Source organism: Heterodontus francisci, chromosome 23, assembly GCF_036365525.1.
Source record: "Heterodontus francisci isolate sHetFra1 chromosome 23, sHetFra1.hap1, whole genome shotgun sequence".
NCBI classification, from domain to species: Eukaryota; Metazoa; Chordata; class Chondrichthyes; order Heterodontiformes; family Heterodontidae; genus Heterodontus; species Heterodontus francisci.
Window position 1 is genome coordinate 34,732,033 of NC_090393.1, and position 12,292 is coordinate 34,744,324.

The following is a 12,292-nucleotide window of genomic DNA, read 5'->3' on the forward strand; positions in this document are numbered from 1 at the left end:
TTTCAAGTTTTCTTGTGCCTGCTAAAGAAATGTGTCCCATCAGCCCAATGTTAAAACGAATCATAACACAATGAAAACCTACCATTGCAGCTGGTCTTAGAAATACTGATATCCTAAAGGACACACTAGTGTAAAATTAGGAAAGATGTTAAATATGGGAATGTAGCCTTACCTTTCTGCTATTGTACCTTATTCATAAAATTTGGGACCCCAATTTCTTTTTTAAACACTGTTTATCAACTTTTTATACCTCTTTCAAAAATGTGTATTTGAATCATTAATTCTTGCTGTTACTGCACTGCTTTTAAAGTATTACCATTTAGTGAACATGTTCTAATCTTTCCTCCCAAAATGTATCATGGTGAATTTCACCTAAAGGTGTTTGAAAGCTTGAGCTCAGAGCCTCTGCTATCTTTTAAGTTTCCTCAGGTTTCTAGGACATACTTTGAACTCCATCTTTCTTTTCTGTACCATTCCCTTACCTGGAGTTATAAATAAGTAGAATGTTTTTAAGTACTTTCTTAATCCACCATGAGAAGATTTACTTTTTGATCCTTAAGCAGCCTTGTTATCCTTTTAAATATTTGGAAAATCTTTAATAAAGATGTAAAACGTAAAAAGATAGCAGATCTTTCAACATACCCCCTTTAACTTTCCTCATCTTTCTTGCTTCTCTTTTTTTTCTTTAGTTAGCTTAATTTTCCTTTGCATTTTTAGCCCTCGAATTTATCATATGCCTCTCTTTTAGGTCCCATTTTAATTTTTCTGCTCATCTAACTTTTGCTACAACCTCTTTATGGGATACATTTAGTTCCTGTAATTATCTCCTGTTTGAAAGTCTCCCATTGTTTGCCTACTGTATTATCTGCCAATTTATATCCCTTTCCATCTCACTGATATGTCTTTTTCCCCCAGTCAAGTATCTGTCACCCATTTCCAACAAGAACCATACATATATTCTGGTATCTATGCATACAGCATATTTCAACACCATTGTTAACGCTTAGCATTAATCCAACTGAAATGAAAGATACAGAACTACAAACAAGTCAAAAATGAATACACATCTTCTGGACTGTTATTAGAAGCTTTTAACCACCCAAGCTGTATATTGCACTAAGTGCATCTAACATTCCTTTCAAAATACTCTCAAGTAGAGAACATTCACCAAGCTTGCCGCTGAGCGTGCATGGTATATCAGTCGTCAGAATATATATTACCAGTTATAGGTATGATTTTACTTATCCTTTGAATGTAGTTTAACCTTCATGTACAGATAGCCTTGGTGGTCAATGTCCCTATCATTGACAAATCATTTTAATCAAGTGTTATGTTGCTGTATACAAGAACTCATTCATTGTTCTTTGGTGGCAGGGTACAGCAGAGAAACCAGAAGAAGAAGAAAAATGAAGATATTCACACAAAAAAATTTAAACTGAATAGCTCAAGCAACATCAGGTCAGAAATGGAACTGAATGGCAGGCTGGGGTGGGAACAACAGATATGGAAATTAACTGACATTCAAAAAATACAATAAATTATACCCTTGCTACTTATGGTACATTCTTCTTTCTTCATTCATTGCTACATACAAACAGAATTATACCAAAGTTGCACAGAAATTCTAAGTGCAGCTCTTAAGGACACAAATTCAGCTTTGTGCATTACAATGTAGAATCACTCCTTGCCCTGTGTAATCATATCAAAGTAACACATTACTCAAGGAATAGAGATATCTTTAAGAAACTTTCTTCGTAATGGTTCATAATACAAAGTTTGCATGGAATTTAATTGCCTCTGGGAGTTTCCAACCAGTTGGAGAATAACACAAGGGAGGGAGTAATTATCTACCAAGTAAAATACTTCCAATTAATCACTATTTGTTGCTGGATTTACCCAAAATTGGTTGCTGTAGGAAATAATTACTTACATGAGCAAACACTCTTACTTCCATCTCTATATAAGGATAAATCTTTGTGATGTGAACAAAGTGATAATTCTCAACAGCAGAATAGTGATTCCTTTAGGAAAATAGCATAATTATTGGAAAAATTATTATATAATGATTACATTATACAGTAAGTCAATAAGACAAGAGCTATCTATTACCAAGGGTAAAGGCCAATCACACTGTGTGCCAAATTAAGGCCTAGCAGAGTAATAATCTTAAGTTTTTTTGATTAGTTCACAAAAAAAGCTCAAGATATTTAAAATTAGTTTGTTCAACATGAGCTTGAGACTTGGGTAGGAGTTAAATGACAACTAAATGGTTTACACTTTTCAGACATTCATGAGCACTATAGGATATTCATCAACCAAACTTCATCGAATGTAGGCCCAAGATGGTCCATGATTCTGAATCTTCTATAGCTTTGACCGTATGGCTGGGATGTATTTTTTTTTTTAATTTGGGGCGGCACAGTAGCAGAGTGGTTAGCACCGCAGCCTCACAGCTACAGCGACCCGGATTCAGTTCTGGGTACTGCCTGTGCGGAGTTTGCAAGTTCTCCCTGTGACTGCGTGGGTTTCCGCCGGGTGCTCCGGTTTCCTCCCACAGCCAAAGACTTGCAGGTTGATAGATAAATTGGCCATTGTAAATTGCCCCTAGTGTAGGTAGGTGGCAGGAGAATGGTGGGGATATGGTAGGGAATATGGAATTAATGTAGGATTAGTATAAATGGGTGGTTGTTGGTCGGCACAGACTCGGTGGGCCGAAGGGCCTGTTTCAGTGCTGTATCTCTAAATAAATAAATTTGCTCTCAGAACGCAATGATGCTGGCAAGGCCACACTTATTACCCATTCCCAGTTGCCCGAGAATGTGGTGGTAGACCTTCCCCTTGAACCACAGCAGTCCTTGTGGTGATGGTGCTATGGATCGTGTCAGGATCCTAGGGATTGCGTCATGATCCTGAGCTAATAAGGGATAAACTTCTTCCACTTAACATTGCAGGCCCTTAAAGCATGATGGTTAGACCGTACTAGAAAGGGTTCAACCACTGAAGGAAGGAAATTCTGTTTAGTCAGGCAGGTCCTTTCAAGAGTTTGGCCATTATTGAAGGTCCAATGGCTTGCAATGTCACATATGGACTTCTATATTTATTAGATAATCCAGGATGCGAAAAGCTGATTGATGCTCAAAGTCAAAAAGTTCAAGAATCAAGCTTTCCTTGGGTAATTGGCCAGTAACTGCTTCCCACTGCTTGCATCTTGTCAATAATCTTAGTTAAATGAGGAAACAGAGGGAAAGCATTAAAAACTTTCCAGGTCAGGAGACTGATATGCCTTCAAGGGCTAAACTCGATTCATACAGTAGTCTAAGTAGTTGCTTGTTCTGAAAGATTGTCATGTGCTGTTTTTGTCCATTTGATCTCCATTGCCTCATGAAGAACAGTCCAATTGGGAGTAAGGCTGTTGAAAGAGTCAGATGTGATATTTTGTATCTCAAGAGGTACTGACATATGAGGAGAGATTGAGTCAGTTAGGATCATATTCGCTGGAGTTCAGAAGAGTGAGGGGGGATGTCATAGAAACCTATAAAATTCTAACAGGACTTGACAGGGCAGATGCAGGAAGGATGTTCCCGATGGTGGGGGAGTCCAGAACCAGGGTCATAGCCTGAGGTTACAGGGTAAACCTTTCAGGACGGAGATGAGGAGAAATTTCTTCACCCAGAGGATGGTGAGCCTGTGGAATTCGCTACCACAGAAAGCAGTTGAGGCCAAAACATTGTATGTTTTCAAGAAGGCGTTAGATATAGCTCTTGGGTCTAAAGGGATCAAAGGGTATGGGGTAAAAGCGGAAACAGGCTGCTGAGTTGAATGATCAGCCATGATCATAATGAATGGCGGAGCAGGCTCGAAGGGCCGAATGGCCTACTCCTGCTCCTATTTTCTATGTTTCTATGTTTAGGTCCTGAGCAGATATAGCTCTGATGTTTTAATATATTGGATTCAGACAAAGGTGGGAACCAGTTACTCTTTGGTTTATGTATCTTATTGCTGTCAGTGGTATTGTGCCAAAATTGATTAATTTATGGCTACATTCTTTGAAGAAGAGCAAGGCTAACAATCACTTACAAAAGAAGACAGTTAAGATGCTAGGTGCAGCCGGGGCTACAATCCTTTTTGAGTGCATACTCCATTCTTTAGGGAAGGTACCCATCAAGGAAAAAAGGGGACACCAGCTGCTCCTAATGTAATTGGAGGGCCTCCTTGTTGATCTTGACATTCTTGGGACAATCTTACAAAATGTTTTAGTTACAATGTTCTCATGAACAATTGTGAATTGGTCACCACTAATATGGCTTGCTGCAACCAACCTGAGGATTTGTATACAGTACCAAACATGAAATCTGGTTTAGCAGGAGACAGTAACAGTCAAAATGCATAACTGTGAACTATTCTAGTGGTAAAGATATTGGGATCAACTTTAAACTTTCTGCCTGGGCTTTGAAATTATATTGCCAATTTGCCACCTGTTATAGAAACAGACATGATTTTAACTTCCATTAATCACAATGGAAACAAAAATGGGGGATTTCTATAATGGGCAGGTAACCCACAATGGCTATTTATGCCCAGGTGGCATGTTGCAAATCTACCCCATTGCGTCCAAAGCTGTCTGGAACCAGGCATTTATGAAGATAGGTACTGTTGTAATTATTGATATACTTTTCTTGATTTGACAAAGTCATATCTTCCCTAAGACTCAACATCCATGCAGTTTTTGAAAGGAGCCCAGAAAAGCTGGTCAACTAAAAATTAAGGGTAGTTGCTGCAGTATGCAAAAGGATCTCACTATGACAGGCATCTTTGTGAATCTCCCTAGTGTTGATTTGAACAGAATAATAGCACCCTGTATTTGGTAGAACTCACTCTGCAACAAGTCTCAATTATTTCCAATGGAATTAAAGAATTCCAATGTGAAATTATGGGCCAGATTTTATTCCGGCGATGGTGGTCCCAGCAGTGCGCTGGAAGGCGGAGGGAAACCAGTTTCGGCCCCCCCCATCGGACCTGCTTTGGATTCCACGGTGGTCATGCAATTAACTGCCCATCGTTGGGGGACATCGCCCCGTTAAGGGGCGAGCTCCTGGCCAATTGGAAGGTCGGCAGCTCTGCAGTACCGGAAGAGCTACCACGAGCAGTAGCTACTGCCAGTACTTCAGGAGGCCCTGCAGTACCGAAGACTGGAGGAGACCCCAGGAGAGGTAACTGGAGTCAGGGTCACCGGGGCCGGTCATTTATTTTTGTTATAATTATTTCTATCTAAACTAACCTGATCTAACTATTCAATACCATATGCCTCCCATACCCCACAGTCCACTGTGAAGATAGGACCCGTATCCAAAGAACTGATCTCTGTCTGAAAACCAATTTTGAAGGATAAGGCTACAAGTGTCAGATGATCTGTTTTTCCCACAGTACTCAGTACACAGACAAGATAACCCTTGTTGCAGTGAGCTAACACCAATAGTTAAACATAATGCTTGCTCTTATTATTACGTTGTCTTATTTCAAGTGCACTGGTATATCAATTTGTGCAATATTAATTATGAATCTGTTTAACTAGCTTCAGACTCTCCTAGTTCTTGAATTTAACACTTCTACCAACAAGTCAGTTGCTACCACATTGTGTGCCAGGAAAATAGTTCAGGTTTATATTATCAATGATTATTCATTCCTTGGGAATTTAAATAAACTGGGGGGGGAGTTCATGATTGTGAAAAGCACATATCAGTTATGAAGAAGGAGTTTAATTTTCTCATTCCCTATTTTTAATGTAAAATAGCTTCAGACATGGTGATTCTTGGACATTGAGGAAGATTACAAATTGAAATTTTCTGAAAAGTAGATGATGCAATTTTTTTAAAATTCTGGAGAATAGACATCTGATAGTAAGTTACGTATGGATGCAGTTTACTTATTGTGAAATGAGCTATGAATATGCTATTGTAATAACATACATCACTGCAGTGTCTAGCTACAAATATACACATCACATTCAAGACATTATTTTTGTTATATTGTAGCCACATTATTTACCGCTGCTTCTTGAGTACTGCAAAATACTTATTTATACAGGATATCAAATTGTAATATAAAATATTTACTCTAGTTCCTTGAAGCATTACTATCAATACTGAAGCTTCTATTCCACTTATTAGCTGCAATCCCTGAAACAGGTATAAATAACTGTGAATTTAAAAGACCACTTAAATCAGAAGATTTTCTTACTAACAGGAGTCAGTGGGTTAATATTCTTGTTAGTTTTCCAAGTCTTCACAATCCATAATATGTTGACAAGGGAAATATTATAAGTCTGTGGAATCAGTGACAACAGGATTAAAAATAGCTTCTGTTTCTTGTGGCTGAAGGCACTTGGAAAAATCAGCAGCATTTTGGCTTATAATCATTACCTAGTGACCCTTGATGAAAAGTATATGCAAGGAGACATCAAGTCAAGATTAATTATAATGCCCTGAAGTTAAATAACCACCTGAAACTCACTGTCTGGCCTCATAGATGAAGAACGGAAAAGATATTACAATTGCCTGTGGGAATTGTACCTCAGCAGGAGTGTATACATAAGGGGTTGCGGGGGTGGAGGCAGGTGAGGAGGGGGTTGTTTTTAAAATTCCTGCAACCATAAAAAACAAAGAAATGTGGGTTTGTAAAGCTGTATTTGAAAGGAGGGAAGGGGGAAAAGTTAATAGGTAACGTCAGAAGATCCTGCATCAACAGTCAATGCAGTTATGAATGTGGAAAATAGGCGCTGCATCTAAATCAGATTTATAGTTTCATTTATTATTCAAATTTGTTACAGTAACTTTCTCCTTGGAAGAATGAATGAGTCAGGTTGGATTAACTGGCAGAAATGGTGTATCTAATAATTTAATTATGGGGAATGCTTAATTTAACAGTGCAAAGTAATTATTTTCTGGCACCTGCCCCAGGAAAAGGTGTATTTGTTTGCAAAAATGACAAGGGTACAACAGCCATTGATCCCATCTTACTGCAAGTAGTTCAATTTAAAAATAGTTGTAAGCAACTCAACCATAAAAAATACACAGGGATGCTGATGATACATGGCAGGCAAAGCCAACACAATACAAAGACATACCCAATGCAGCTCTGCTATTTTCTTCAACTGGTCTGTGAAAGCCACCAAAAACCTGGCAATTACAAAGTTTTCAGAAAAAGAACATTAAAAAGCTTTCATGAAGACAGGTTATTTCAGTACATTTAAGACGTATGCCAACATCTTAGACTAAACGATGCTAGAAATTATAAAAAGCAATGCTTCAAAAAGTGAGAAAATGGATAGGAAATTTAATTAACAAAATTGCAGAGCTACAGACAGTTTCAGGGGTTATCTTTAATAAAATCCAAATTATCTGCAGTTCTCCAGTCAGCTGTCCATACCAAAGTGGCTGAAGGAATTTAAATTGAAATAGTGTAAATCTGCTGAGAATGATGCCATTAATCAAAGTGTACGCTGAGCACAGAACTCCACTAACAAGCCTCCTATCATAATAACAATGACTTTCTAGAGAATTTAACAAAAATATCTATCACATAACCAGTGGATGTCAATAGGAAGACACAAAGATAGATACTACTCATGATGTACTAAGCCTTTGAAAGATTTTATTAGAACCATTGGAATAATTAGCCTGGTCTAAGACCCATCAACCAGATCAGGATTGCTTTTAAATAATTACTATCTCCAATAGCGTTGATCAAGATAACTTTGTTGAGACTCGTAATTCAATATCATATGCATTCAAAGCAATGACACAGAACTGCTGTTGCTTAAACAGTATAAAAGAAATATGATACAACATTCTGATTGGAAAATTTCATGTGTCACAAAAACATTTCTTTTGGACTGTTATTTCTATTAACACCAGGATATATAGAGACTGAATTGGAATTTTCATCTCAATGTTATATGTGAATTTTCATTAACTTGTATGTATTATACATAGATTGAGTAATTTTTTTAGGTGTCGTGTAATTTGCGAATAACATGCAGCAATGCGCAATACTAAAAAAAAAACTGAAGAAACAACAGCTTAAAGGTTCAGAATAAGCTGTCTAACAATAACCTAAATAGTATATTTTTCCAGTAATGGAGTTCCAGCAAATTCACTGGTACCAAGTCATCATAAATCAACAACTTATATTTATATAATGTCTTTAATGCAGAGAAAATTGTCCCAAGACACTTCATGTGTAGAAAACCACTGAGCCAATGCAGGAGAGACTACAAAGTTATGCAAGAAACAAGAGCAGCAGCAAACAATTTGCCCTTTGAACCTGCTCCGCCATTCAATACGATCATGGCTGATCTTCCACCTCAACGTCACCTTCCCTCATTATCCCCGTATCCCTTATCTCCTTACAATCCAAAAATCTATTGACCTCTGTCTTGAATATACTCAACTTAAATATACTCTGGAGAGCATCCAGAGCCCTTGGGGGTAAAGAATTCCAAAAATCCACAACACTGTGAAGAAATTGCACCTCATCTCCATCCTAAATGGCCAACCGCTTATTCTGAGACTGAGATGCCTAGATCTAGATTCCCCAGCCAGGAGAAACATCCTCCCAGCATCTGCCCTGTCAAGGTGCTTAAAAATGTTGTATTTTTCAACTAGATCACCTCTCATTCTTCTGATAAGTAGGGAATATAGGCCTAGTCTACTCAATTTCTCCCCATAGGACAATCCCCTCAAACCAGGAATCAATCAATTGAATCTTCATTGTACTTTCTCCAAGACATGTATATCCTTCCTTAGGAAAGGACACCAAAACTGTACACAGTAGTCCAGGTGTAGTCTCACTAAGTCCCTGTACAACTGCAGTAAGATTTCTTTACTCTTATATTCCAATCTCTTCGTACTATAGGCTAAGATACCATTTGCTTTCCTAACTGCTTGCTGTATATGCAAGTTAACTTTTCAATTTGGTGCAATGACACCCAGGCCCCTCTGAATACCAACATTTCCCAGTCTCGCACCATTTAAAAAATTCTGCTTTTCAATTTTCCTTCCAAAGTGGATAACTTGACACTTCCCCACATTATATTCCATCTGCCAGGTTCTTGCCCATTCACTATCTATATTCCTTTGCAGCCTCTTTGCGTCCTCCTCACAGCACACTTGGAAATTCAGTCCCCTCATCTAAGCAACTGTAAATAGGTGAGGCCCAAGCACTTATCCTTGCAGTACCCCACTAGTTACAACCCAAAAATGATTCGCTTATTCCTACTCTCTGCTTTCTATCCTTTAACCAATCCTTAATCCAAGCTAATGTATTACGCTCAATCAATCCCATGGACCCTAACTTTGTGAAATAACTTCCTGTGTGGCACCTTATCGAATGCTTACCGAAAATCCAAATACACTTCATCTGCTGGTTCTCCCTTACCTACCCTGCTAGTTGCAACCTCAAAAAATTCTAGCAGATTTGTCAAAGATAATCTTCCTTCCATAAATGCGTGTTGACTCTGCCCAATCATATTATGATTCTCTAAGTGTTCTTTTACTACATCCCAAATAACAGATTCTAGTATTTTCCCTACTACTGATGTCAACAAATTGGCTTATAATTTCCCTGCTTTCTCTCTCCCTCCTTTCTTTAATAGTAGGTTATGTTTGCTATCTTCCAATCCATGTGGACTGTTCTAGAATTTAACATGCACTCTCTGTAGCTCCCTCTTAAAAACCAAGGCTGCAGGCCATCAGGTCCAGGAGATTTGTCTCATTCATTTCTACAGTATTATTTCTTTACTAATGATAATATTCACAAGTTCCTAATTTTCACTAGTCTCTTGGTTCATAATTTCCAGAATGTTTTGTATCTTCACAATTTGGAGGTGTGACCCATTTGCTAATAAAAATTGGAATGCCATGAGGTACATCGTTGGGACCGAGTACTGTGCTGCACATGATTTAGCAATGCTTGACACCATCACAGGGTACCTGAAATGGGAAGAGTTCGGTTCTCTAGCACTATTGTCCTTGACCTTGAGCACAAAAAAGTATGTTTGCCAGATGCATATAGGTGAGAAGAAAAGCATTCAAGATTGATCCCCAGTTTATCAACCAGCAGGTGGTTTTGCAGGTCCTCTCACTGATGTTAATTGAAATTTATAGATTCAGTTTTGTAGAATTCCCAACCACCTCCCCCTCCACCATAGGATAAAAAATGCATGCTTGACGTTACCTAGATTTCTGTAGGACAGCCCCCATGACTTCACACTTCTTTTCATCCTTGATGTCTTCATTGATATCTGTTCCACCAAATATAACTCCATATGGGACACTACTGTCTAAAAGAAGTGGGATTTTTAACTAATAGTAATCTTATTTCCTTGAACTTCTGACTTAGTTCTCCACATCAGTAACAAACAATAAGTGAAAAACACTTCTGGTATTTCAGCTGGTTATGCTGATAAATATTATTCACTTTGGCACCATAATTCAACGTGGGATGAATATTGAGAGGAAGGAGGCTCAGGAGGGATAGGAGGAGCGAAAGTAGGAGGCATAAAGAGGTGGAAAGAGTAAAAGCAGGAGGAGGAGCAAGGAGAAGAGGGGGAAGGAGACATGGAGAGGGTAGGAATAGGAGGAGCAGTTTTGGAAAATTGCGAATACTCCACGCTTACCCTGGATGGGGGGTGATGGTGGTGGTGGGCTGGGGGGAGGGTGCGGGGAAAGAAGAACCAGTAGGCCCAGTTGGCTAGTGTGTGGTTCAAAACAACGTCTACAGCGTGGGTTCAATTCTCATTCTGGTCTGAGGAAGGCAATGGGAAACCACCTCATATACCCTCTTCCCTAGTCATGCTCATCTCTCCTGGTGGAGAAAAAGACAGCGGACCCGACCTCAGGCATGGCACCCCAGAGGGAAAGAAGCTGGCAAGTATAAAATTATAGGAGTACTGACTGATATTAAGGTTTGCTGACCAAGTGTGTACATGCAACAATGAGAATGAATGAGAAAAAGTAAGAAAGAAAGGAAGAAATTGAGTTTTGAAAGTAGTTAGAAAATCCTGTTATCCTGCTGACACGGGTCTTCACAGCATGTATGTGGATACATAGATCTTTTAAAGATGGGGACGCAGGTAGAAAAGGCAAATGGCATTTTGGGATTTATACAACAGACATTGAATAAAATAAGGAACTGACGGAGAATTAGTGCAAAACATTTGTTGGAGCATTGAACGGAGTTCTGGGCACCTCAAAATAGGCACAATTAGAGCCATTCATAGATACAGCAATGATTCAGCAAAATGATACCAGGAAAATGAAGCACTAGCAATGAACAAAGGCGAGAAACAGTGGGGCTTTTTCACTGGAACACAATTGCTATTTTTCTTCTAAACAGAGAAAGTAAAGCAGGATTCTAATGGAGGCTTGACCCCAATATTCCCCACCCACCACCAGTTTCTTGGGGGGGAAAAAAAAACTGAAAAAACCTAGGCTAATTAATGGCAACGTGATTTCCAGGAGACAATAATAGTCATAAGTACAGCGCTCAACATCCCACTATTGAGATCAGTCTCCTCCAGGTGTTTGCCCAGCTCTCTTTTTAATGTCTGCAGCAGAACTGGCACTACAAAAGCCAGAAAAATATTCCGAAAAGGTAAATTGCCTGTTTGAAAAAGAAAAATCATCCAGGATCTAACCTAGATCGATGCTTAACATAACTTCTACATTCCCTCATTCTCGCTAATTTATCTAACCCAAGTAATCTGACACATACACAGTCTAGGCCTTTCATTATTTTAAATACTTCAACAAGTCTTCACAAAGTCTATTTTCTTCTAGACTGAAAAGATCCATCTCTCTGGGCCTTTCATGATAATTAAGGGCTTTTAAGCTAGGAATTAACCTACTCCTCTCCTCGGAGCCTTTTCTAGAGCCTCTGTATCTCCCACCAAACGAGGAGACCAGAATTGGAAACAGAATGCTCGATCGGGCCTAACCAAGGTCTCTCCCTCCATCTCACCTTCCATAGTATGGTAAGAACTGATAACCTGAGGGGAAACAGGTGCAAACTTGCAGTGCACTCACTGAATGTGAAGACATGAAAAATTTCTCCATTATTGACAGATAACACCAATAAATTATAGCTGATATATGCTCTCACAGATATACGTACAAAGTTAATCAGCCTTGCAGTGAGTTCAGAGGTCTCACCAATTAAAAAATAAATTGTCTTCAGGTTTGTGCACTAATAACCTATCTTACAGGGAATAAATGTTTTTTAAGCCAAGACATTT

The 12,292-nt window shown here is 38.7% G+C and overlaps 1 protein-coding gene across 3 annotated transcripts in view; it reads right to left on the bottom strand.

Annotated features, from left to right (window-relative positions):
- Positions 1 to 12,292, bottom strand: part of glt1d1 (glycosyltransferase 1 domain containing 1) — a 107,331-nt gene that overhangs the window by 82,874 nt on the left and 12,165 nt on the right. For all 3 annotated transcript variants that reach the window (XM_068055067.1, XM_068055066.1, XM_068055065.1), the window contains exons 3-4: positions 10,234 to 10,339; positions 7,124 to 7,175 (exon numbers count right to left, since the gene is read on the bottom strand). In XM_068055067.1, the coding sequence (XP_067911168.1) occupies positions 7,124 to 7,175; positions 10,234 to 10,339 (158 nt within the window). The remainder of the gene's footprint in view (positions 1 to 7,123; positions 7,176 to 10,233; positions 10,340 to 12,292) is intronic.